Genomic DNA, 26,737 nt, shown 5'->3' with positions numbered 1-26,737 from the left:
GGAAAAGTCATCACAAAAAGGATGTGAATCAGGAATAACTTAAAAAATTGATGATTATGTAGTACATTGGCATATAGTTCAATACAACACCGTCAATTGCCAAACTGTTAAAGAACAGCACAAGATCTACAGCAAAATAAGCAGCATTACGCAGAATTGTACATCGAGATCTCTGGAAGATTGGATGAGGCACGCGCCCGTTGGATGACGTTGTCTGTGTTACTTTTATTTGATTTGACTAATATATCGCCACTTCAAATCAAAGAACCGCAACGCGGAACATGTGTTATTAAATCTTCAGAGTAATCATGCTATCTTTTTGGTTGTTCTGATGACTGGCCTGGTCTCTTCTCTTTTTGAACGGCTCGAGGGACGAATGTGACACCTCGCGTGTGGCGACGGCCAAAACTGATCGATGAAGGAGACTCTGAAGTGCTTAGTCTTGAAACAGCAGAAACAAGGCTGTCAATGTTTTCTTGATCCACCTGCATTGCAGTTGACGCATCCTCTGTTTTGTGCATTGCTTGTTTACGCTGGGTTTTTTGCCTCTGTTTCTTTGATGGCCTCGACTTCTTGAAGAATTCAAATGAAGAAGGAAATTTATGCTTGTCAACCAGATGTTGCTGTCGGTTCTTATAGCTCTTCAGCTTCGCATCACAGCCTTCGACAAGGCATTCATACTATATCATATAATTACATAGAATATTAACAAGAAATATCGAAGGATAGCGTAGAATTACTCATGCGATAATAGAGGCCACTAACAAATACTAGTAGTTGCGAAAGATACATGCAACCCTTAACGCCTAGAAACTGTAATATCGCAAATTTTCAGAATAATTAGCACTAGCATGCTGACTCAGTAAAGAATGGAGTGCAAGAATTTACCATGGCATATCCACGAGCAACTTTTGCCTGGAAAAATGAATCATGGGCCTCAGAAACATGTATACTGAGTAAATGCGATGTTGGATACACTTGTGAGCAGACAGAACAAGATGCCATGTGCCTAGCAGTATAGTGATCCTCAAAGTCCTCCAAAGACTGGAGGTGGGCTCCACAACCAACAATAGGACAGTACACTTCACTGATCAAAAAGATTTTAAAGATACAATATGCATCAGATAATTTTGAGAACTAAGATAGACAACAAAGATCGTGCGTTAGAATAGTCACATGAATATAAACAGCAAACAGAAGATGCACAATGATTCAGCGCCTAAGTAATACTCCAATAAAGTTCTGTCAGATGGTTTCTGTTCAAACTGTAAGGCGATGTCATACGAAAATATCACCATTGAGACAAACAATCAATGCCTAGGAAACAAATGCACACACTCATGAATCATGATTAAGGCACAATAGTAACAAGATCATCCACTTAACAGTGCAAAGATGACAGAATATTCAGTTTAGACGGCAAACAACATATGGTCAAAGAATTGGTACCCAAGTCAAAATAAAATCATTAACTTTGTTTCTGTTAAAACTTCAGGTCTATGTTATACGCCATTATCAGCACTAGTGACAAACCAAAAGTGCCTGGGAAATAAATGTATCCATGCATGATAACTATTTTAAGCATACAAAGCAAGATTTTCCACTTAAATGTGAATGGGGCTTCACGTAACATTCAATTTGACTGTCATCTGCTGCTTCTCAATTGAAAACAAAACAACGCAAGTCCCAGTCCATTAATCTCTTTTCTTACATTAGGATATTGATTACTAAATTCTGAAAAACCGTAACCACTAGACCACCAAGTAGATTGTTGTACCTGCTTCCCCACTCTTCCATGCTTTGTATCTGCTGCTTCTCTTCATCTGTTATATCTAATGTAACCTACACAACAATAGTTTTATGATGATTGAAATGTAGTTACACACAATGCAATAAATGAAGCATATAAAAATGACAAGAAAATGGTGCCATACAAGAGGAAATCACAATACTGCTGAGCAATTCACTCAAATAAGGTACTAGAAGCTGTGTGTAACCGTAGAGAAATGATTTCCCACAAAGCATATAAATCTCTATTTTATGCCAAACTGAATAAAGACATACTCCCTAAAGTTTCTATTGAAGATGAGAATGGAAAGAGTAGATCCAGATGACATAGTGACACATAACGAAGCTTTTCTTTCTCATTTACCCAGCAACCACCTCTAGACAAGCACAACTTCTCTAGTTTCCATTTAATGACTTGAACCAGAACAATAATTTCCATACTGACAATCTCACAATCACTTGACTTAAAATTTGGAACAATCTCTTTTCTTATGTAACTCAAAGCCAAAGGAAATCATTTTTTCAGAAGGCTTCATATATCCTGGTCTACTAGACTACTACTACTACTTTACTGTTTTCTCCAGAATTTAGTTCTCCGCAATGAAAGTGTTAAATACAACAATAATTTCAGATTCAAGTTTACTGATTAAACTTATAGATAAGTCTGACATTACATAATACCTAATTCTAACTATATCTGCATTATGCACAAAAGAACATCAGGTGGATCAATTAGCTAAAGGCTTTTATCAAAACATGATTGTCATGTAATCAGTAATTACCAAACTAAAATCATTATTCGCAATTCAAACAATAGCAGCTGCAGAAAGCTCGCCGAAATTGTATCCCCGTGACACATAATTATAAGTAATCATAAACTTGTCAATATCATCAATATTCATCAAATAAACAGCTAGTGAAAGCAAAATTCAAAAGTAAATAACCACTCTCAACTCAATTACTCCAATAAACTCTAGATTGATGACTATATTAATTAATCCGTTACCTGTTTAGCGAGGAGTTGTCTTTCTATGTTGCCAGCCTCGAAGAAGAGGGCGTCCGGTCCAAAACGCCGTCGTAGAGGCTGCAGAAAGGGGAAATTCAAGCCTGTTCCACTCACTTCCACTTCCATAGCCATTTCTCCCCCTCTCTTGAATTTGAAATTCGACGGTCTCTCCTCTTTGAGCAGAATAGTTCAGTTTCTTTTTCTTATTTTTTCTCTGTTTTGAGAGTAATTTTGGTATTGGATTTATAAGATATAGTATATGAGTGATTATTGGGCCGAAGCTATATGTTAATATGTTACGCTGTTTAATGGGCCGAAGCTAACAAATGTTAATACATAATATATGAGCGAAACAATCTATTTTCGTGTTTTTTCTCGGACCGAGCGACCCATAGAGATTGACTAGGTTCATTTTTTGAGTATTTCAGAAATAAAGATCATCACTACCATGATCACACCTCCGCCACATCTTAATGTAAATGAGTTAAAGATAATCAATCGTTGCTATAAAAAATAGATAAGCAATCTGAAAATTAGTAACAACTTCGAGTCATTATATATGTCAATTGAGCGACTCATATTTATTTTGAATGTAAATTATCAAATAAGGCACGAATAGTGACTTAATTTGTAATTCACTTTACTCTTCACACGCTTTAACCATCTCTATTTCTCTCCTGGCAAATTAGGCACCCTAAATTCTTTCCGGCCACTCAAAATCATGACCTAATTTATTCACAAAATTTGGCCCCACAAATATCATTATGGACACATTTTTGTGTAATATTCTTTGGTTTTGAGTGGTCGAAAGAAGTAGAGGAATCTAATTTATTTTGTAAAGGTTGGAGATGGAAACATTATTGTAGTGTTTCAAAATTTGAATTAATATTACATATTGGGTTAAAATCCATACACTAGATATGCATCTTACCACAATTTTATGTACATTGCTTAACAGAAAATGTAGGTACAAATTTATGACGAACTGTTCAATTAATGTGATGGATGAATATCCATACTGTGATTTTGTGACTACAAGGATATAATATTGGATATATAAAAATAATTGGTGATAACTAAATTGAATTAGGCGCATGCAAATTGATGTTATGTTAGGTTCTCAGCGCCTTATAAAAATGCCATTAATTGACACGACAATCGTTTATATCAGGTTTGAGAGTTGGGACAATGATCTTTGTGTATACATACATTTAATACGTTTGTCATTACACAGTCGACAGCATAGTTTAATTGGTCATTACAATTTTTTAAAGAGGGATTAGTTTAGTCGTCATTACATTGTCTGTGAATCACCACTAATCGTTTGCTAAAAATATAAGCATACGTAATGCTTAAGTAAAAGAAACAATCTGTTCTTTTGATTGAGGGTGCAACTGCAACAATACTTTGCAAAAACATAGACACCTTTTCCATTTTGGTGAAGAAAACTTATATCCAAACTTTAGTAATTTTTTTTGGAGATTACTTTCATATTTCGTGTGGAGACACATAATTGAAAAAAATAAGAATTCAAGGAAATGGTAAGCTATTTCGTTTTATAAAATTACAATTTTACAATATGCATTAGAGTGAAGTTTGATTTATTGATCTATATAATTATATCAAATGTCAAACTCAAACTAATAATTTCAATTGTGATTGATTTCTCAACAAACATCAAAGACCAGTCCCCATGAGCAATATTTTTAACTACGAATCGTTTTGGCTGAATAAATATCATTAGATGGTTATCGCTTCAATTTATGAGGAGCAAAACTATATTCTTACGAAGTTGACTAGTCCCTATTCCCTAAGAACAATAATTAATATATCCATTTTTTTTATCATAGGTGCATCGAATCCGTATTTGGCGGAATCTGACTAATCCTGCTCGACCGGGTTTGCGGATTAAGGCAAGCTAATCCTGCTCGACCGGGTTTACAGATTAAGGCAGAAAGTCTCCGAGCAGGTGGTGGGGTTTAAACCTGTGACCCCAAGGCCACCACAACTCCGTGCTGCCTATTGCGCTAAAACTCGTTGGTAATAAATCCATTTTTTTTACAAAACTATCTATATTTTCTGACCAATTAAATGGCCTGGATAATGTAATTTACGCATTATTATCCATCTTAATATTGATTTAAGTATGTTTATAATTAGTCAATATCTTACAATATGTTCGTGTTATAATATATATAGAGCATTTAAAGAAGTATTCACACTTTTGGTAATTAATTTCTGATAAATTCTGTTGATGGGGTGCGTACTAAACAAGCCCAACAGCAATGACGGCCCATCAGCCCAAAGCCCAAGGAAGAGTATGAGTTCGGCATTACCAAAGAGTTCGGCCTCAGCCTACAGCTCGGTAAAAGCCAACCAATCAAGCTCTGCTCTCAGGTCGGCATCAAGCTCTACTCTCAGATCGGCAACCAAAGCAGTTCGGTCTCAGTATTCGACCGAACAAGGAGTTAGTGGACCCATACAGGATTTCCACAACTTCCAACACACCCACTACCACGTGGTGTCAACTCAGGCCACGATCGTAGGCCATGACCTACGCTACATCCACGATCTTAGGCCATGACCTACACGACATCCACGACTTAGGGTGGTGATGCAAGCCACGATCTTAGTTCAATATATAAATAGAACTTAGATCTGATAGACGGGGGTTAAGCTCTCTAGAGATAAAATATCATATAGCAAGTCTGTGTTGTAAGCTGTAATCCCAGATCAAGCAATACAATCTTGCCCTCCCTTCTTCCCGTGGACGTAGATTTACTTCAGTAAATCGAACCACGTAAATTCTTTGTGTCGTAGTCTTTATTCTCTACCAGCATTTACTAACATCAGAAATTCGCGGATTCATCACTGGCGCCGTCTGTGGGAAACAGAGAACAAAATTTGTGATAAAAACGAATTTTTGACCCTTTTCCACCCCAAAAATGCGTACCAGATCACGTAACACCCGTAACACCGTTCGCGATAACCAGGAGGAAGCTAGTCCAGCCCGCAGCTCTGGGAAACAGCCTCGGGAGACTACCTCCTGTTCTCACGGTGAAGGAACTAGCCGCTCCAAAAGCCGTCACACCGAGTCTTCCCAGCAGCCCGATTTGAACGAGGCTGTCAAGCTGTTTTTGGCTGAAAAGCAGGAGGAATTCTTAACCTTCCTGCAAAAAAGCCAAAAGCAGCCGGAGACGAAAACGGCGGATTCTCCCTCTCCCTCCATACGAGACAGTCACTACCGCAGTAGTGTCATGTCTTCCAGGAGAAAGAATCCTCGGTACCGGAATCACAGGAGAACTCCATCTCCTCCATACCGAAGAAATGTCGGGTTCGCCATGTACGGAGCATTGAGGACTCCGTTCTCGGACGATATTACCCGAACTCCCCTACCACAGAACTACCGAACTCCGTCGATAACCTATGACGGACTCGTGGATCCTCATGATTTCTTGGGACGCTATCAATATAACATGGCGAACCAGGGTCTCAACGAGGTCCACATGTGCAAGCTGTTTCCCGAGCTGCTCATCGGGAACGCAAGAAGGTGGTTCGATAGCCTCCCCCAAGGCAGCATTAGATCTTACCGAGATCTAATGGATGCATTCCATAGGAGGTTCTTTCAGAAAGCGGAAGTCCGAATCACTTCGGCTCAGCTGCTTTCCATTCGTCAAGGTCGCGACGAAAAAATCAGCGACTTTATGACAAGATTCCACAAGGAATGCCTGCAAGTAGACGATCTCAACGATCTGCTTGTCATCTCGGCATTCCAAAATGGAATCCTGCCCGGAGCTCTCTACAGGAAGCTCGTTGAGTGCGGTCCGCAGACAGCTCAGGAAATGTGGGACATTGCGGACCAGTACTCCCGGGCCGATGAGGCAGACCGTCGCAAACGGTCGTTAGACAGCTCATCGTCCCGAGGAGACAGAAGGAAGCCCGATCATAGCGATCAGGGGCATCCTCGCCGGACTCCATTTGAAAGAATTCAAAGGGCTCCGGTGCAAGACAGATTGGGACCCCGTCTCAATCCCGAGAAGCCGCCCGCTCAGTTCGTACCGCTGAACAAGCCGAGAGCGGAAATTTTCGAACTGCACTCTGACCTGTTCGAAAAGCCAAAGCGGATGACGAAATCAGCCGCGCGCCGACCCCAGGATAACTACTGCTCCTACCATCAAGACCACGGTCACGATACTGAGGAGTGCAGAAACTTGGCTGCAGGTATCGATGTTCTTGTGAAGGCAGGGACATTGAAAAAATACCAAAGCAAGCAGTCAAAGAAGAATAAGAAGCAGAGAGGTGCGAACTGCGCTCCTCAGGATCCGAAAAGGCAGCCGGATCCCGAAGACGATGACGAGCCGCAATATGATGGAGTAATCCAGACTATTGACGCTCTCCCTGCCGGGAAGACCAAGTCGTCCCTGAAGTCAGAGCGCAGAGGCTCCAATCGAGAGGAGCCAACGCATAAAAGGCTGAAGCAGGACGAAGTGATTACGTTCTCGGATGCTGATCCCGTCCCGGCCATCTCTCCTCACCAAGACGCCATTGTCATCCAAGCCGGAGTGGCAAACAAACTGATCCACAGGGTGTTTGTGGATACAGGAGCGTCAGTCAGCATTCTTTTTAAAGAGTGCTTCGACAAACTAGAAGTGGACCCAGCTCGGCTCAGTCCGGCTCCGCTTCCCCTGAAGAGCTTCGCCCAGGAGGACACCCGCCCTGAAGGTATTATCAGCCTTCCGATCACGGTGGGGAAAGCGCCTACTAGCTCCAGTACGATGATTGAGTTTTTCGTGGTGAAAGCTCGGTCCCCGTACAACGTCATCCTGGGAAGAGACTGGCTCAACACAGTTCGGGCCGTTTGCTCTACTTATCACCTCACCATCAAGATTCCCACTAAAGGTGGGATAGCGGTCATCCGAGGTGATCAAAAGAGAGCAAAAGAGTGTCTGCAGATTGCGCTTAAAAGTGCCGAGCAATCAGATCGGCACCACCAAGCATAGCAATCACAGCAGCCGGAGTCAGAGGAAATGACCGAAGTCATACCGGAGCCGAATTCGATGACAGTTCAGCTGTACGAAGACGATCCATCCAGAACGGTTAAGATCGGCTTCGCGGGAACGCCTCTACTTCGGGAAAAAACCATCCAGCTCCTCGAGGAGTATAAAGACGTCTTTGCATGGTCTCCGTTGGACATGACCGGAGTGCCCCCCGAGGTAATCACTCATCGGTTAAATATTGATCCTTCGGTCCGGCCGATAAAACAGAAGCAAAGACTCTTTGCGGCAGAACGAAGTCAAGTCATCCATGACGAAGTCCGTCAATTATTGAAGGCGGATGTGTTATTCGAAGTGAAGTATCCTTCGTGGGTGGCCAATCCTGTCATGATCAAGAAAAAGGAAGGAGGATGGCGGATGTGCATAGATTTCACCGATCTAAATAAGCACTGTCCCAAAGATTGCTATCCCCTTCCGAACATAGATAAAAAAGTAGAAGCTTTGATAGGCTTTGAAATTTTTTGTTTTCTTGATCTGTACAAAGGATACCATCAAGTTTTAATGGATGAGATTGACGCTTCAAAAACGGCATTCATTACTGATTTCGGCATTTTCGCTTATAAAAAGATGCCATTCGGTTTAAAGAATGCCGGAGCCACTTATCAAAGGATGGTAGACAAGCTTTTTCGGCACCTGATTGGAAAGGAGGTCGAAGTGTATGTTGACGATATAGTCGTCAAAAGCAAAAGCACTTCGGAGTACGAGCACAACCTCAAGTCCACTCTCAACGTGCTCAAGAAAGCCAACCTCAAACTTAATCCCCAAAAGTGTACCTTTTTGGTAGATTCGGGAAAGTTTCTGGGTTGTTGGGTTTCAAAGGACGGACTCAAGGCAAACCCCTCAAAAGTTCAAGTCGTTCAGAACATGGCAATGCCGAAGTCCATACATGACGTGCAAAGGCTAACCGGATGTCTAGCCGCACTGAATCGATTCCTTTCCCAAGCAGCCGAAAAGCAACTGCCGTTCTTCAAGGTGTTGAAAAAGGCACCAAAGTTCGAGTGGGGAGCCGAGCAGAAAAAGGCCTTTGACGAGCTCAAAAGTTATCTAGCCGAGCTTCCTATTCTCTCTGCTCCAACCGAAGCCGAAGTAATATTCTTATACTTAGCGGCATCGGATCAAACTATCAGCGCGGTGCTTGTACGAGAAGAAGGCCTAAAGCAGCTTCCCATCTATTTTACAAGCCGAGCATTAAGAGGTCCAGAAACCAGGTATCAACCTCTGGAAAAGATTGCTCTGGCATTAGTAAATGCAGCAAGGAGACTGCGGCCATACTTCTATGCTCACAAGGTATGCGTCTTAACTGATCTGCCACTTCGGCAAGTGTTGACCAAACCAGAAGCATCAGGCAGAATCGCCAAGTGGGCTATAGAGTTGGGAGAGCACACAATTGAATATCTACCTCGGAAAGCCATCAAGGGACAAGCCTTGGCAGATTTTCTTGCAGAAGCAAAGTTCGATCAAGCAATTCCTGTTATTGCCGAACAGAAGAATTCTGCCAATGCCGAACTAGCACAGCCCTTGGAATCCGAAGTAGAGCCGCCGGACTGCTGGAGCGGATTCGTAGATGGAGCTTCAAACAAGATGGGAAGTGGAGCTGGTATTTTACTTGTCGCTCCCGACGGACACGAGGTAACCTACTCACTTCGGTTCCTATTCCCCACTACTAATAATGAAGCCGAGTACGAAGCCCTCCTGGCCGGACTCCAGTTAGCGCAAAGTCTGCTCGTCAAATCTCTCAAAGTCCATTGTGATTCACAAGTCATAGTAAATCACATGTTGGGTACAAGTGAAGCTCGCGACGAGAGAATGAAGAAGTATTTGGACAAAGCGCAAAGCATCAGCCGAAGTTTCTCCTATTTTCGGATAATCCGCATTCCCAGAGCGGAAAATAGCCGAGCAGATACCTTAAGTAAGTTGGCCTCAGATCCGAGCTCAAAGGCGGAAGAATTAATGCATCGAAGCATTGATGAAGCCGAGGTACATTCAGTATCCAGCTCGCCGAACTGGATGACGCCGATCTTGCAGTATCTGGATCAAGGACAATTGCCCGAGGATAAGAGAGAAGCTCGGAAGATCACGTGCCGAGCACTTCGGTACGAACTTCATGAAGGAGTCCTCTTTAGAAAGTCTTACCTCCAGCCGTTATTGCGGTGCGTAGGACCAGAAGAGACGGACTACATCCTCAGAGAAGTTCATGAAGGATCGTGCGGTAGCCACATCGGAGCCAGAGCTTTAGCTAAAAAAGTTCTGAGATGGGGATATTATTGGCCAACCATGGTACAAGAGGCAGTGCAGCTCGTCAAGAAGTGTACGAAGTGCCAAATTCATGCAAATGTCCCAAGGATGCCGCAGACCGATCTATACACTATGCAAAGCCCTTGGCCTTTCATGCAATGGGGCATAGACATAGTGGGACCACTTCCTCAAGCTCCTCGGCAAATGAAATTCCTTATCGTTGCCGTGGACTACTTCACGAAGTGGGTGGAGGCTAAACCATTAGCTACGATAACGAGCTCAAAGGCATTGGACTTCGTCTGGAAGAACATAGTGTGCCGATTTGGCATACCCCACATCCTCATCTCGGATAATGGGACTCAGTTCACCGACAAGACGTTCAAGAATTGGTGCCAAGAGCTGAACATTCAACAGCGGTTCACTTCGGTCTCCCATCCCCAAGCAAACGGACAAACGGAAGTAACGAACCGGATTCTGGTGAAAGGGTTAAAAGCTCGGTTAGAACAAGCCAAAGGACAATGGGTAGAAAATCTCCCTCAAGTCCTATGGTCTTACCGAACTACACCCAAAACCTCCAACGGTGAAACTCCGTATAGTCTGGTGTACGGCACTGAAGCCGTAATTCCGGTGGAGATCGGCGTACCCAGTCCCCGAACTCTAAATTTCTCCTCAGAAATGAATGACGACGGACTGAGAGCAGAACTAGATCTCGCCGAAGAAAGAAGAGAATTGGCGTGCATAAAAGCAGCCAAGTATAAGGAGCAAGTAGCCCGGTATTATAACCAAAGGGTGAAAAAGCTTTAATTTCAAGTGGGAGATCTCGTCTTGAGAAACAACGAAGTAAGCCGAGCAGAAAAGCTGGGCAAACTCGAACCCACATGGGAGGGTCCATATCGGGTGTCAGAAGTCCTCGGCAAAGGGTCTTATAAATTGACTCACATGTCAGGAGAACAAGTACCCCGAACATGGCACGTCTCCAACCTCAAGAAGTTCCACTTGTAAGAGACAAAAGTCCGGTCAGTCCGTCTCGTGTCTAGTTCGGTCATAGGGGTATATGTTTTTATTTGTTTGTTTCTTACTTGTACCTTTTACTTGTCGTTTTTTAAAAAAAAGTTTAAAGTTTTTTTTCTTTCATCTTTTTCATTTTTTCTCTATGTGTTTTGTCTCTATGTGCTTGTCGTCTCTTACAAATGGTACCAAGGTATATCGTTCTTTAAAGACTGATCCCCTTTTTAGATCGATTATTAAAGACTATTGTGAGTCCAAGCTTCTAAGGAGGATACAAGACCACAATTCAGCTTAACAAGCAGTCCGTCTGAAACGAACTGCAACAAGCCAACGACTGTGAGTCCAAGCTTCCAAGGAGGATACAAGACCACAATTCAGCTTAACAAGCACTTCGTCTGAAACGAACTGCAATAAGCCAACGATTGTGAGTCCAAGCTTCTCAGGAAGATACAAGACCACAATTCGGCTTAAGAAATAAGCACTTCGTCTGAAACGAACTGCAATAAGGGAAAGTCCGATCCACGCGATAAACCTCGCCGAATTAGGACGACCAAGTTCGGTCAAAGAAGTTTACCTCATAAGACCGAGGACAACCATGTCTAGTCAAAGAGGTTTACTGCATAAGACCACTTCGGTTAACTGGGAAAGTCCGATCCACGCGATAAAACTCGCCGAATTAGGACAAGGGAAAGTTCGATCCCGGCGACAAAAATCGCCAAATTAGAACACAAACCAAGTCCGGTCAAAGAAGTTTCCTTCATAAGATCAAAGACGAGTCCGGTCAAAGAAGCTTACTTCAAAGTCCAAATACGAGTCCGATCAAAGAAGCTCACTTCATAAGACCGATGACGAGCACGATGAAATTGTTTCGCAGAGCTGTAAGTAAGCAGTGATAAAAGCGAAAGGAAAAAATTTCATTTATTAAATCTCGTTCGGCTGACAATTCAGCTCCCCTACGAGAAGGCATTACGCCATTACAAAGGACTATTCTACTGTCCTCGGTTGCTAAAGTTAAGCCACCTATCTGCAAAATCCTCTGGAAGCCGAGTTCGGTTGTTCCGAGCAGATGAAGAATAAGCAGGTCGACGAGATGCTATCCTCGACCCAACACCTCTTCCGCGAGCCCCAGAAGCTCTAACCCCTCGGCGATGAAGAGTCTCTGCAATAAGCATCTGCTGATCTTGCTCGCTCATAGTCACAACTCCTCGGCGAATTTCAGTCCGTCCCTGTCTTGACGATTCCGGTTGCTCCTGAGCCCGTTCTCGTCTTGACGTTTCCGGCTGTTCCGGAGTTCGTTGTTGACTTGGAGTAGGATTTTGAACAAGGGAACCAGAGGCTTGATCTGGAGTGCGAGCATCTGTTGGCGGGAAATGCCTAAGGAATCTCTCGATTGAGGGACGCCGGGAAAGAATGATGTCGTACCGAGAAGCCCAGCGCCGTAATGATTTCACAACTTGTTGGCAAGCCGAGCTCTCCAGCGCATTGTTCCTCCGGAGTACATGATATTCCTCCCACAGTTCGTCAACTCGACTCTGAACATCTGATATGGTCACTCCCCCGCGCACACGGATGTAATCCTCGTACGCAGTCCTCTCAGCAATGGTCGTATTCAGCTCGGCCTCCAGATCCTTCTTATCGGACGCTAAGTCCTTATTATCGGCCTCCAGCTTCACTAAACGAGCCAGAAGCTCGTCATTCTTCGTCTGATCGGCTATAGCTCTTTTCTCAGCTTCGTCTAAAGCCGAAGAGTACAGCCGTTTCCAGTGAAGTATCTCCATCTCCTTGAGTACAAAGCAGCTATATTAGTTCGGCAGCTGTACCGAGCAGATAGTAAAATACAACAGGAATAAAGGCGAGTACGAAAAGCTATACGAAGACAAGTGTAGAGAATTTTTCATTCACAAGGAAAATTTTTTACACTAGGAGGGCTTCAAGGCCATTTTACAAGGAAGAAACTAGACTAAGAGAAGGGAGACGAAATCATACTCCGCCAGCTTCGTCTCCGGCTCCTCGGTCTGGTTCAGCTTCTTTCTCCTGAGCTACCTCAGCCTCGGCCTCGCATCCTGCCGGCCTCGCCTCCGCCTCCTGATCGGCTTCCTTCTCCGGATGCCCGGCCCGCTCGACTTCGGCCTCCTGCTCCAGCGGCTCGGCCTCACCCTCTCCGTTGTAAGTCGAAGCGGGTGAAATGGGTCCCACGGAGGCAAAGATAGCCTCCAGGTTCTCGTCCCGATCAGCTCGACAACTCCGGACTCGGTCTGCAGAAAGCAGGACCGAGGATGAAGCGAGCTCCTCAAGGAGCGGCAGATTCTGAAGCCGAGCTGCTATCTCTCGGCTGTACAGAGGCAGCACGACGTCGGCCCCCTGCTCGCCCTTATCGGTAATTAGCCTTACCAGACTACCGACAAAGGCCGAGAACTGGCCGCTCAAAAAGAGTTTCTCCGTGTAAACACGGAGAGCCTCCCCCTGGGCAGCCACGGCGGCAGCCTCCTTCTGAGCCTCCCGGTGCTTCGTCTGCTCTTGCAGGATGATGAGCTGGTTTTTGGCTAACCGGGCTTCATCCTGAGCCGAGATCCTAGCAGCTCGGGCCCTCTCAAATTTGGCCTCAGCCTGTTCGGCCAGACTACGAGCAAGATGCAACTTCTTCTGCATCTCCTCGTAGTCGTGGGATGCTTTGGAGAGCTCCACGGAGACGAGCTTGGCTCTCTGAAGATGAACAAGGAAAAAACTCAACAGAATGGCCATCAAAAAATGTGGAAAAGAAGCCAAGTCAGAAAGCTTACCTCCACAAAATTCGTCGGCCATTGAAAAGGCTCAGGGACGTGTTCCGGGATGTCTGCAACCACCTCGGAGATGACCAGGTCTTTCCCCGGCACTCTTGGGGACTCATGAAATTTCCCCTTCCCTTTAGCCGAACACGGCTCCGGCTCTTTCGGATCCGAAGAAGAGGTTTTTTGCCTCTTCGGATTCTTCTCGGCTTCAGACGCCGAGCGAGGGGCTCTCTGCCTCTCCGGCTCCACAAGCTCGGAGGACTTTCGGATAGCCTTATTCAGCAAGTTCACTGTCAAAAAACAAAAAAAAAAAAACAACAAAGTCAGATTTTCTTCGTTAAAGCAGTAGAGCATAAAGATAAAGAGAAATCCTCACCCTCGGCCTCTTCGTCCGAAGACGAGATGTCGAACACGACGTCGCCCTTGACGAGCTCAGACTCCGTGTATTGTTTCCTAACTATGGGAATCTTGTTGAGCTCGCCATCGAGCTCGTCCAACGGTTCAGGCCGAGGATGACGGATAACGGACTTCGGCCCTCTCCAGGGAAAACTAGGAGCCGCGGTCCTATCATAGTAGAAGAAGCGGTTTTGCCACTTCGGCCACTTCGTTTTACAAAAGGCCCTAAAGGGCTGTACAGGGATCAAGTAAAACCAAGACCCCTTCCTCTTAAATTGAAAGAATTTAAGGATCGCCTTCAAAGACAAATCCCTTCCTAACTTACGGAGTTCGGCAGCGAAGGCCGACAAGTGCCTCCAAGAGTTCGGAGTCACCTGGCCTAAAGGAAGCTGAAAAAAATCTAGTAAATCTATAAAGGCAGAGGGGAGGGGGAAACGAAGCCCGCATTCTAAGCAGGCCTCGTACACGGTGGCGTAACCCTCCGGCGGGGAGTCAGCCCTATGATCACCGTCAGGTACCACCGCCTTCCCCCCAGGAAAAAAGTATTTTTCGGGTAGGGATATCACAGTATCCTTACTCAAAATACTATGGAAATACTCTACGGTCTTCTCCCCGGACTCTTTCCGGCCAGAAGACCCCTTACCGCCTCTCCTACCGCTACCCGACTCCGAAGAAGAAGAAGAAGACATTTTTCTTACTTTTTGAAGGTGAAGAAAGTCTGAAGAAATTCTTGAAAGCGGAGAGAGAATTTTCGCAAAAAAGAGAGAGTGCAGAAGAAGCAGTCGCAAAAGTGCTTCAATGATGAAGAAAGGAGGTATTTATCAGATTCGGCGAAGATTTCAAAATCGTCGCACCGTTTCGAATCCCACCTTTTCAGGATTCAACGGCCGGATTTTACTGTCGCATTTAATGCAGTCACGTGCAAGGCACGTCCCCTGACATCAGCCTCCCCCTTGCCTTTATCCAGAATGCCGAAGTGACTCACTTCGCCGAAGTGATTCACTTCGCCCTTCGGGGGGGTAGTGATGGGGTGCGTACTAAACAAGCCCAACAGCAATGACGGCCCATCAGCCCAAAGCCCAAGGAAGAGTATGAGTTCGGCATTACCAAAGAGTTCGGCCTCAGCCTACAGCTCGGTAAAAGCCAACCAATCAAGCTCTGCTCTCAGGTCGGCATCAAGCTCTACTCTCAGATCGGCAACCAAAGCAGTTCGGTCTCAGTATTCGACCGAACAAGGAGTTAGTGGACCCATACAGGATTTCCACAACTTCCAACACACCCACTACCACGTGGTGTCAACTCAGGCCACGATCGTAGGCCATGACCTACGCTACATCCACGATCTTAGGCCATGACCTACACGACATCCACGACTTAGGGTGGTGATGCAAGCCACGATCTTAGTTCAATATATAAATAGAACTTAGATCTGATAGACGGGGGTTAAGCTCTCTAGAGATAAAATATCATATAGCAAGTCTGTGTTGTAAGCTGTAATCCCAGATCAAGCAATACAATCTTGCCCTCCCTTCTTCCCGTGGACGTAGATTTACTTCAGTAAATCGAACCACGTAAATTCTTTGTGTCGTAGTCTTTATTCTCTACCAGCATTTACTAACATCAGAAATTCGCGGATTCATCATCTATATTCATTTTTAATTAGCAATCACTAGAATTATGACGTTCTTTGTGACAAATATATTCAGCAGTTTCCACTTAACTTCTTAGGACAAATTAGCCATAACATAAATATAATAAAGTTGGGCAATGATAAAGAAATCTTATAATGTGCAATCTTTCTGTTTACAGTAGAAATAATGACGTGTAATGAAATGGAATTAGACGTTAAATAAAATATTTCTGGTAAGATTAAATAATGCATTAATAAGGTTGCTTGTGAGATTTTCGAAAAGCATACACCAAAACATATTTTATTTCGTGGAGAAAATAATTGATTTCAGCAAAAGCTATTCAAATGTTGGCTATTCAATTTTAGTAGTAAATAATTGCACAATGTTGACATGGCTGCAAAAGAAATAATGGCGTATCAGCATAAACAAGAGAAAAATTCTTGCATTTCTCCTTCTGGAAAAGCTAAATAGGTTGGCGATAGGATTTGTTACCATGTCATTTTCACTAGTCTATTTTTTAAAAAAAAATTGCTAATTGCCGTAGAAAAAGTATTACTTACCACTCTCTACCCCAATTCATTCATTGGACAAATTTGTTAGCATAGAATACAAGACTTCAACTTGGTAGGAATAAAGAGATATTTTTTTTACAATATTGTATCTTACTTTATTCAATTCACATCATATTCATAACATGATAACACATTTAACACCCAAGTATTGGTAATTATAATGTAGATGGTTTAGTAAGAGTATGAAGTAATTGACAATATCAAAATTTGATGGAGTCAGTATGCAATACTATTAATCTACTGTGATTATCCTTTTCTCGACCGAATCAACGGTTGCAAATGAAACCTACTTCAAGGATTAATAAAGAGAAAAATTCACTAGCATGGATTAACAGACTAACAATGTGAAAACATAACAAATTGTCACATTCAAGGAAAATAAAGAAATTTATTTTCACCATGGATGATGGAGTACATGTTATTAAGGAAAAATGAAAAATAAATTTGCATTATAGCATCAGCATCAGTTTAAGGCTAAAACTCCACAGCCTTACACTGAGCAACAACTACCTTATTTAACAAACACTTTCTTGCCTAAAGTCATCATCCTATTTGCATATATTCTAACTGTTTCATTCGCCATATATTCAATTTCAAACATTCAGAACAAGCTACAAGCAACACACACACACACACACACACATAGAGATGGGGAGATACAGCAGAATTTTGTTTATGCTGATAATATGCATAGTTGTGAGGAATGGAGAGGGACAACTGAAGCCGAATTTCTATAGCTCAACATGTCCAAATGTCGAAAACATCGTGAGGCAGGTTGTAGTGACGAAGTTAGACCAGACGTTTGTCACCATTCCAGCAACTGTGCGGCTGTTTTTCCACGACTGCTTCGTTGAGGTATGTAACTGGGAAGTAGTATTCGATAAGAATGAGATTTTCGCCTTCCCCTCAAGTTTACGACATGCTTTCTTCTTTGATAGATGAAAGAAATCATTGATGCGAGAGACTAGACTAACTAGTGTGGCAAGATTTTACTTAGGCCTTGAATTTTTGACAGCAAGAAACAGATTTTCAAATATATCTATTCTAATACACACTAGTTTACTAGCAATTAATCAGCAAAAGAGACAGCATAACGAGTTAAAACATAGCAGCATGGCTAACCTGAACTGATAGTCCACGTCATCTTGTAGGGATGTGATGCCTCTGTTATGATAGCTTCACCAAACAACGATGCTGAGAAAGATGCTCCGGATAATCTCTCTTTAGCCGGAGATGGCTTTGACACTGTTGTTAAGGCCAAGCAAGCAGTCGAGGCTCAGTGTCCTGGCATAGTATCGTGCGCAGACATCTTGACAATTGCTGCTAGAGATGTCGTCTTCCTGGTAAAGTTCGATCGCCTTTTCACCTGATCATTAAAAACTAAACGTTGTCAGCTCATGATGTGATAAGTAATTTCTGGTGTTTCAGGCAGGAGGTCCTGCATACAACGTGGAATTAGGAAGGCGCGATGGGCTAATTTCTCGAGCTTCTAGTGTTGCTGGGAACTTACCGGAGCCTGAATTCGATCTGGCTCAACTCAATGCCATGTTTGCGAAGCATGGCCTGTCTCAGACAGATATGATTGCTCTTTCGGGATGCCATACATTAGGATTCTCCCACTGCAGTCGTTTCGCAAAAAGGATATACTCGTTTTCTTCTTCCAGCCCTGTTGACCCAGATATGGATCCAGCTTTTGCACAGCAGTTGATGCAGGAATGCCCTCCGGATGTTGACCCGGTAATAGCCATAAACATGGATCACGTGACTCCACAAACGTTTGACAACGTCTACTACCAGAATCTGGTGGGAAAGAGAGGGCTGTTCACGTCTGATCAGGTGCTGTTCACTGATCCGGCTTCACAGCAGACTGTCTTGGACTTCGCCCAAAACCCTGGTGATTTCAACGGGGCGTTCATCACTGCAATGACCAAGCTAGGCAGGGTTGGCGTCAAGACTGGTGACCAAGGAGAAATAAGAAGGGATTGCACAGCCTTCAATTGATAAGAGATTGTTTCAAGCACGGAAAAAAGGAATTCGAAAAGAATAATTTGTAAATTTTGTCTGCAGATTCGCATGGATATGACAAGTGCAACATGTTGATGGATCATCATGAATAAGAAACTCTCATACAGTTTCAAACAGTAACATTTGATATAAGTTGAAAACTACAATGTATACTTACAATGTGCTTAATTGTTTTGTGGTAGGGCATTCATCTTGTTTGTGCTTTAATGACATGTTCTTCTTTGCTTTCTCCCTCTTTTCATAGGAACTAAGATCCAAACAGTATTTTGAAATAACCACAGAAGCCAATATCAATCCATTCAACATTTTATCTCCCAACTTATTTTGATAAAAAAAAACAGATAACCTCAAGATACAACATAGAACCAATATAGACTGTATAAAAGTGAAACAACAAGCAAGAGGCCTTCACTCCATCTCCATGTTGGTTCTTTGATCCTAATCCAGAGGAGGCTCGTGTTCGTTCCATGACTTCCCAGAATTAGCATAGAGATACAACAAGTCACCTTTGAGATCCTCCGTAAAGGTGAGCGTACACTGGCTTTGTCCGATGTGCAATAATCAAGCTTAAAACAACTGCAATAATGCAAAGTCCGGACATGATCAAGGAAGTAACGAAGAAGCAAATGGCACCTTCACACTTTAAAGGGTCGTCAAGAAAGAGAAATCTTGAAAGAGAAGATACTATTTGTTGGCCATGATGGTGTCCACAAGCCTGTTTCTCGGCTTCCATGTCATATATCGTGCTGGCAATGAGACCGGAGAATACCAAAGAGCCTGTAGGGTTTGCTAGAGTGAGGAAATTGTATAAAGCCCCAAACTTTTTCAACCCGAATAACTCTGAGGCAGCAGCAGGCACGATCGCCCAGTGTGATCCGTAGCCAAGCCCCACAAGAAGAGTACCCAAGTACATCGCCCCGGGCCATCCCATGGCAAAGAAGAAATGTCCAATCGCCATTATTACTTGGGCGACAGCTAAGGCGATCGGCCTTGGATATGCATATTCCCTGTTTACATAGTAAGTAAGCTACCATGAGAATGAATGAAGATCTACATAATGAATATGAAACCGAATTACTCGGAGATTAATTAGCTGAATTCAAACCTGACAATTTTTTCGGAGAAATAGCCACCACCTATGCGGCCTAGAAAGTTCCAAATGCTGATCATGGAAACGAATACATGTGTATTATCATACCCCAAGGAATCACTCATTTGGCCCAAATTATCAATCACAGTCAAACCAGAACCCGAACCTAATAGAAGAGAGAAAAATATAAGCCAAAAGTCAGCCTTTATCAATGCCTCAATCAAAGTGAAGTCCTCTCCTCTGTGTGGCCTTCTTTTCTTGATTCTCACTGCTCCTTCTGCAGCTGCTTGGACGAGTTTTGCCTGGAGTTGAGCGATTCTATCTTTCCTCTCCGAAGCTGGAAGCATATCCACTTCTTTTGGTTTTTCGTCTTCCATTTCACTAAATATGATCTCGTGCGTATCATCTTCACATATGCTCAGCCCTTGCTTGCTATGCTCAGGCAGAAGTGCCTCTTCAACCGATATTTTTGGCTCCGTATAAAAACTCATGGTGATAGGAATGGCAATGGGAATTAGTAAAATGACAAATAAGATGGTCGTGAAGATTACAACGTTATTGTAACTTAGATCAAATAGATCTTCCACAAGCATGACTCCCATCAAATAGCAAGCCAAGACGAGGCACACACAATAGATAACCGAGAAACTAAATCCATCAGACCTTCTTATCTGTTTGTGACCTCCAACTGGCCTCACAATGAACATCAGGGCGATGACCACTATCGTTGGCCCAACTGCAACCATACATATGAGTGAAGAATGGTGTGGGGAATACATCACTGCATATATCTGAGTCAAAATCGCACCACCTAACCCTGCGAAACCTTTAAGTATTCCCACAACTGGACCTCGGTTTTTGGGGAAGTTTTGCACACAAGAGACAAGAGCTACTGTGTTGAAGTAGGTCTCACCATTTGTTCCAACAAAGATAAGAATGCACATCTGAATTTAGAAAGTGATTGGCTAGTGAAATAGTAAAAATTAGTAACAAAACAAGAAGACAATCATGTTTTGCTTATTAAAGGCCTACAACATCAATGAAAGACTACCCTATGAGTTGTCATTATCCTCCAACTAAGTTGGATATAAGCACATACTGTTTTTTCTGTAATGATTCCAGCATAAAAATATCCATACTCTACACACACTCAAAACTGAAAACAATTCAATAAACATAACAAAATTTGAAATACAAACTCCAAACAACACCGGAATCACCTAACTAGAATCTATCAGAATAAAATAGTCAAAGTCTAAACAGATAGATTATCAGCAATAGCAAACACATGTGATAAATCAACCAAAATTCAGATAAACTCACGGCCCATAACGGCAAAACAGGGGTTTTAGCCGTGACGACAAGCCAGACCCAACCATATCCCACAAAATTTTGAATTGCGCCGACGAGAAGAGCAGCCCACAGCGGCAAAATCTCAGACAAAGTGGCGGCCAAGAAGCCGACACTGTCGCCCAAATCCTTGGCCACAGCTAACCTGGCGACCTGGCGCTGATTGTAGTGCAAGGAGGTCTTGATGGTGGGAGAAATGCTTCCGAAGAGATAGCCGATGCCGGCACATGACTGTACCCACATTGCGGCCACGAAAACAAGCCATCTGTCGTTCAATAATGAAGAGAGCCACTCGTGGAGTCGACCCATCTTTGATTTTTGCTAATGATCAAGTTTGGGGTTTTATAAAATTGGCGGAGCGGTTATGGTTTTGGCATATTATGTTGGAGATAATTATGGGACGACATAGTTACGTAACTCAACTGAATAGCTTCTTTCTCTCAGTTTTCGTTTTCATCATTTTTTTGTCTCTCTGAGGCGACCAATAAAATATAAACAGAAAAAACAAACCGACTGATAAATTCCACCGAAATCGTCAGTTAATCCAACCTTTGGTTAAGCTTAAGTTGATTTTAATTTGAAAAAAATCATATAGATATAACTTGAATTGGTCTCCCGACTCCCGCAGGTGAGATCAAAGAAGGTGGGAGAAGCGGCGGTAAAGTAGAGATGAGGAGGGGAGGTGCAGCGGGAGGAGGAGGAAGAGACTGAAAACCACGCTTTTCATAATATTTTATGATTAGTCTTCTAAATATAAAAAATATTAAATAATCAGATATCATTAAGGCTATCCACAATGGCGCCTAGCGCACCGCCTAGCCGAGCGCCGTCGCTAGGCGAACCATTGCAGCTTCCGAAAACCGCCGAGCGGTTTTTCGGAATTAAAAATCGCCTAGCGCTAGGCGGTCGACGGGCGCTGGGCGATCCGCTCGGCGCCATTGCAGCGTCGGGATCGCCCAGCGCATCGCCCAGCGGCAACGATTGAACTATACCGGGGATTTCAGCGGCAGCAGCGGTGGTTCCCACGACCTCCCCAAGACGGACCAGGTGCTCCCCAACCCTCGTTCGTTCGGCCGCCGACCTCGCCCCGTTGGGCAAAAGCGGGCGCAACGGGCGGCGAGGGTGGTCGCCGGGGGTTCCCAGGAGGTCCAGTCGGCATCCCCCTTTGACCGCCAGTCTACAGAGGATCTCAAGTACTTCGCGCGTCAACAAACGCGCCAGATGATGGTGAAGACGTTAGCCGAATGGCGAGCGGTGACGGACCCCCAGGAGAAGAGATTTCTCTTCACATTGCTCGAGAGCATGAATGACTATCTGCGTGGAGGCGGTGGCAGCGGAGGCGGCGGTGACAGTGGCGACGGAGGCGGCGGTGACGGTGGCGACGGCGACGGCGGTGACGGTGGCGACGGCGACGGCGACGACGGAATCGAGTGAGCCACCGAGTGATTTTTTTTAAGTAATGTACTTTTTTTAATGTACTTTTTTAAAATTTTAGTACTTTTTAAATTTTATTGTACTTTTTAATTTATTGTAATTTTTTTAAAATTAAAATAGTATTATTAATGTTTCCCGTATATGTCTCGTAAATTAAATTCCGTATATTGTGTTATTAGTGATGTGGCTATTGATGTGGCTGGGCTATTTATGATATGGCTAGGCTATGGCTGGGCTATTTCTAATGTGACAGGAGGATTTTTAGTATTGATGATGTGGCAGAAGGAATTTGTGGCTGGGCTATGGCTGTGCTATTGCTGAGCTATCACCACTGTGGATACCCTAATAACATGGATTTCACAATCAACTGACCCTATTTTTTCACCATCTTTTTTCATGTTTGTTTTTCATTTGAATAAATATGCACTAAAGGTTATGTCATTTTCATTTTTTATTTGAATAAATATGCATTAAAGTTCTATTCTCCACTCTGCTTATTAAAATATTTAATTATATTTATTATTTTACTTTATCATGCTTAACTACTCCACCTAAAATATCAATGAACATCTTTGATAGGTGATTCATCTCTAAAATTCTACACATACTAATTAAGCTGTGTTATTGTATTTCACAAAAGTTTATTGTATAAATCAAAATAAATTGAATTTCATACATGGATCGATCTAAACTAAATCGGGGTAAAAATAGGTGTCCACTATTAATCTTTGCATTAATTTTAATTAAAATTTAATTAAAAAAGATGCACCGTACATCATTCTGTTGCGCCAGAATTTGCCTCCTAACCCAAAGTTGGATAAAGGCATAAAGCTAAACCGTATCAACTATCAAGCAATGAAATATAGTGCACGGTATCTGCATTTATGTATAAATACGAGCTAATCCAAATCCAAAAAATCATCAGAAGAGGGAAACAGTTTTTGGGAAGGAGGCGGCGGGAGAATGGATCCAGACGCAGTGGCGAAGGCCTTCGTGGAGCATTACTACTCAACCTTCGATTCCAATCGGGCCGGCCTGGCCAATCTCTACCAAAACGGATCCATGTTGTCCTTTGAGGGCGAGAAATTCATGGGATCTACCAGCATCGTCGCCAAGCTCACCGGATTGCCCTTCCTGCAGTGCCAGCATCACATCACCACGGTCGACTGTCAGCCTTCCGGCCCCGCCGGCGGTATGCTCGTCTTCGTCTCCGGTAATCTGCAGCTCTCCGGCGAGCAGCACGCCCTCAAGTTCAGTCAGGTATTTCGTCGAACATCTCTTTCTATTTTCAGCGATTTGTAAATTGTGAATTGATTGCTGATGTTATCGTTAGCCGAGATCAGTTATATTTTCCAATTGATTAGGTTCGATCCGATTTTCAGTTTTAGTTAAGCACTTCTGGTATAGCTACGTCTGTGGTGTTTAGTATGTGTGCTAATCGTTACTGTGGTTTAAAGACTTTAATTACGTTTCTCGAGTTTGATTTTAATCGATGTAATGTAACTAGAGTGAAACTTTGCAGATTGCAAACGTATCCGTGTTGCTGTCTATACGCATTATACTTGCATGTTATTAAGATCACGCTGACGATCATTTGTATTTTATAATTAGAAAGTAGACTTAAGCTCTAGCAGGAATCGGATGATAGTAACTTTATGAATATTGTACTAGTACATGTTTTTGTTTAGTAGAGGAGGGAAATATAAGGTAATTTCTTAAATTGTAGATGATAGGCCATTTAAACATAAGGTGCATCCATTCGATAAACTCATGTATTATGTGTACATCCATGGAACTTAGCTAATAATGTGTGTATTAGTGTGGACTAGACATATCAAAAATTCATTCAAGTGTTCAAGTCCGTTGATCCATGAGCTTATGGTTTAAGATCTCCATTTGGAATAAATCTTGAGAAATTGCTAGTATTTTTGTTGGGAGAGGGATTGCATTCATTGTATTCTGCTTGTACTAGTGCTCCATATATTTTGAATAACCTTATTTGGGGCTGGCTGTTGAGAAGGGTGGCAAGGATGAGGTTTAAAAGTGGAAGTTTACCGGTTTACTTTGATTGCGTTGTTGCATATGATTGTGATGAAAGTTGTTTTTGTTCCGGTCGTTTGCTATTCACATAATAGCAACCTATTTCAAGGTTTTTAATTGATAATATACATTCTATTATTGTGTTCTCATCTGATCTTCTCCATGAAATTATTATGATAACAGATGTTCCATTTGATGCCCACACCACAAGGAAGCTTCTATGTCTTAAATGACATTTTCCGCTTGAACTATGCATGAATTTGAAGCGCTGGAACTGAATCACGTCTAGTGATTCAAAGGACCAATCATCATGGGTGTGTATCTGCAACTAATATACAGTTAGGGCTCAAAACAAGTACCTAGGCTCATCTGTTGCCTGCTTTCATTTTGTCGATTATTACGGAAATGTCATGCTGATTCCTCGTTGGGATTGGATCATAAAATTGATTGCCTGTTCAGAATCTGTTATGATAAATTTGCGGCATACATACAGGCCACCCAATTTCGAGCTGACAATCTATTGCATAATTTGCATATCATGCATTCTATTAGAGCCATCATTTTGTGTGTTAGTGTGGCTTGAACGAAGTAAGTTTTCATCTGAGATGATGTAGTGCCTGATTATTGCTGGATTGCTCTGAAAAACAGGGCTGTTATTTTTTCGCATAAGATTTGCTCCATCATTCTATTAGAAACGCCAGTTGATTGATGGTGGAATATTAGTCTCATACTAATAAAAAAGGGAGGAGGGATTATCTTTTTCCGCTTTAAATAATCGCTTTATCGTCCTTTTTTTAGGTTGCATCTAATCTCGAATTTTCACTAAATAAAGTCGCGTCTTTTTAACGAAGCTTGCCACATAAATAATCTATCGTTTTAGCCCTGGGAATATTATAAATAAAAAAAAAAAAGCGATGGTAGTGCTGAAGCATTTTGAAAACCATGTAAAATTTGAAAAAAATGGTCAAAAGTTGCGACGCATTTTCTACTAAAACAATTTACTATGGCATCGGGTGAATTCACGAGAAAAACAGTAGCGGCGATGGTGGTGGCCTAATAAGAGCATCGGGCGGCGCACCGGCCGGTCCCGAACCGCCGCTGCCGCGCCTACCTATAGCGTGGGAAGCGTCCGCCTCATTTTTTTTGGGTTTAGGGGCGAGAAGACGCCGAGGATTTTTTAGGTGTTGCAAAAGGTTTTTAATCCGTAGCAGATCAAGAATTGGTGGGCGGTGGCACAATGGACTTGGTTCCTAGAAAAGTAAACAGATATGCACTAATCATGACTCTTTTACTTCATATATTCTACACATAAATAACAATGATTCTCAAATTATTACGTGTCGAATAATAATGACCATATATGCAGTGATCATCGAAACGTTTTGAAGATCAAAGTTTGAAATATATACTCTCTCCTTCCTTTAAATTTTGTAATATTTTGATAGATCATGAGTTTTAAAACTATATCTTACAAAATTTAGTAAACTGTGAATTCTATTTTCAAATATTAATTTTATAAGTAAAATATAAATAAAAATGAATTAGTGATATATAAGATCTACTATAACAAATAATAAAGAGTGAAATGTGATGAAAATAAAATACATGACAAAATTTTAAGGATGGAAGGAAAGTATATTGGATTAAATTTACATATAGACCGACAATTAATCCAAACATTGTCTAATATTAATAGTCGTACGCCTAATAATACTAGTTAAAATGTTAGATTAAATTTACACATCGACCGACAATTAATCCAAACATTGTCTAATATTAATAGTTCGTACCCCTAATAATACTAGTTAAAATGTTGGATTAAATTTACACATCGACCGAAAATTAATCGAAATATTGTCTAATATTAATAGCCGTATGCCTAATAATACTAGTTAAATTATTGGATTAAATTTACATATAGACCAACAATTAATCCAAATAGTGTCTAATATTAATAGTCGTACGCCTAATAATACTAGTTAAAATGTTGGATTAAATTTACACATCGACCGACAATTAATCCAAATATTGTCTAATATTAATAGTTCGTTCGCCTAATAATACTAGTTAAAATGTTGGATTAAATTTACAAATCGACCGAAAATTAATCGAAACATTGTCTAATATTAATAGCCGCACGCCTAATAATACTAGTTAAATTATTTTTAGGTCAAAGCTGTGAGATCTATGCCTTTGTCGTCTTCTTTGAACACGCCTGAACACCACTCAGGAATACAGAATCAATTCCATGGCACTTTACGTAGAATATTTAATCATATTTATTTCGTAACGAATAAGATGCGTTAGAAATGAAATTAAGTGGCACTTCACTTTAAAACG

The 26,737-nt window shown here is 42.2% G+C and overlaps 4 protein-coding genes across 4 annotated transcripts; 2 read left to right on the top strand and 2 right to left on the bottom strand.

Moving 5' to 3' along the window:
• Positions 1-20: 20 nt before the first annotated feature.
• On the bottom strand, positions 21-3,018 carry LOC121750965 (zinc finger protein 511-like). The gene is made up of 4 exons (XM_042145664.1): positions 2,795-3,018; positions 1,778-1,842; positions 889-1,087; positions 21-680 (listed from the first exon to the last, which is right to left on the bottom strand). Exons 1-4 carry the CDS (start codon positions 2,924-2,926, stop codon positions 312-314), a joined length of 765 nt encoding a protein of 254 aa, XP_042001598.1. The 5' UTR covers positions 2,927-3,018; the 3' UTR covers positions 21-311.
• Positions 3,019-16,948: 13,930 nt separating this feature from the next.
• LOC121750940 (peroxidase 55-like) lies at positions 16,949-18,712 on the top strand. The gene is made up of 3 exons (XM_042145606.1): positions 16,949-17,313; positions 17,610-17,801; positions 17,887-18,712. Exons 1-3 carry the CDS (start codon positions 17,107-17,109, stop codon positions 18,457-18,459), a joined length of 972 nt encoding a protein of 323 aa, XP_042001540.1. The 5' UTR covers positions 16,949-17,106; the 3' UTR covers positions 18,460-18,712.
• A 76-nt stretch (positions 18,713-18,788) lies between these two features.
• Positions 18,789-21,625, bottom strand: LOC121750886 (protein NUCLEAR FUSION DEFECTIVE 4-like). Its single transcript, XM_042145539.1, has 3 exons — positions 20,897-21,625; positions 19,589-20,517; positions 18,789-19,490 (listed from the first exon to the last, which is right to left on the bottom strand). Exons 1-3 carry the CDS (start codon positions 21,230-21,232, stop codon positions 18,986-18,988), a joined length of 1,770 nt encoding a protein of 589 aa, XP_042001473.1. The 5' UTR covers positions 21,233-21,625; the 3' UTR covers positions 18,789-18,985.
• Positions 21,626-23,166: 1,541 nt separating this feature from the next.
• On the top strand, positions 23,167-24,913 carry LOC121750993 (nuclear transport factor 2B-like). Its single transcript, XM_042145698.1, has 2 exons — positions 23,167-23,617; positions 24,581-24,913. The coding sequence occupies exons 1-2, from the start codon at positions 23,321-23,323 to the stop codon at positions 24,653-24,655; spliced, it is 372 nt and encodes a 123-aa protein (XP_042001632.1). The 5' UTR covers positions 23,167-23,320; the 3' UTR covers positions 24,656-24,913.
• Positions 24,914-26,737: the final 1,824 nt, after the last annotated feature.

This window comes from Salvia splendens, chromosome 10 (genome assembly GCF_004379255.2).
Source record: "Salvia splendens isolate huo1 chromosome 10, SspV2, whole genome shotgun sequence".
Classification (NCBI taxonomy): Eukaryota; Viridiplantae; Streptophyta; class Magnoliopsida; order Lamiales; family Lamiaceae; genus Salvia; species Salvia splendens.
Note: the sequence above shows the minus strand (reverse complement) of the source record. Positions and strands in the feature narration are given on the sequence as shown.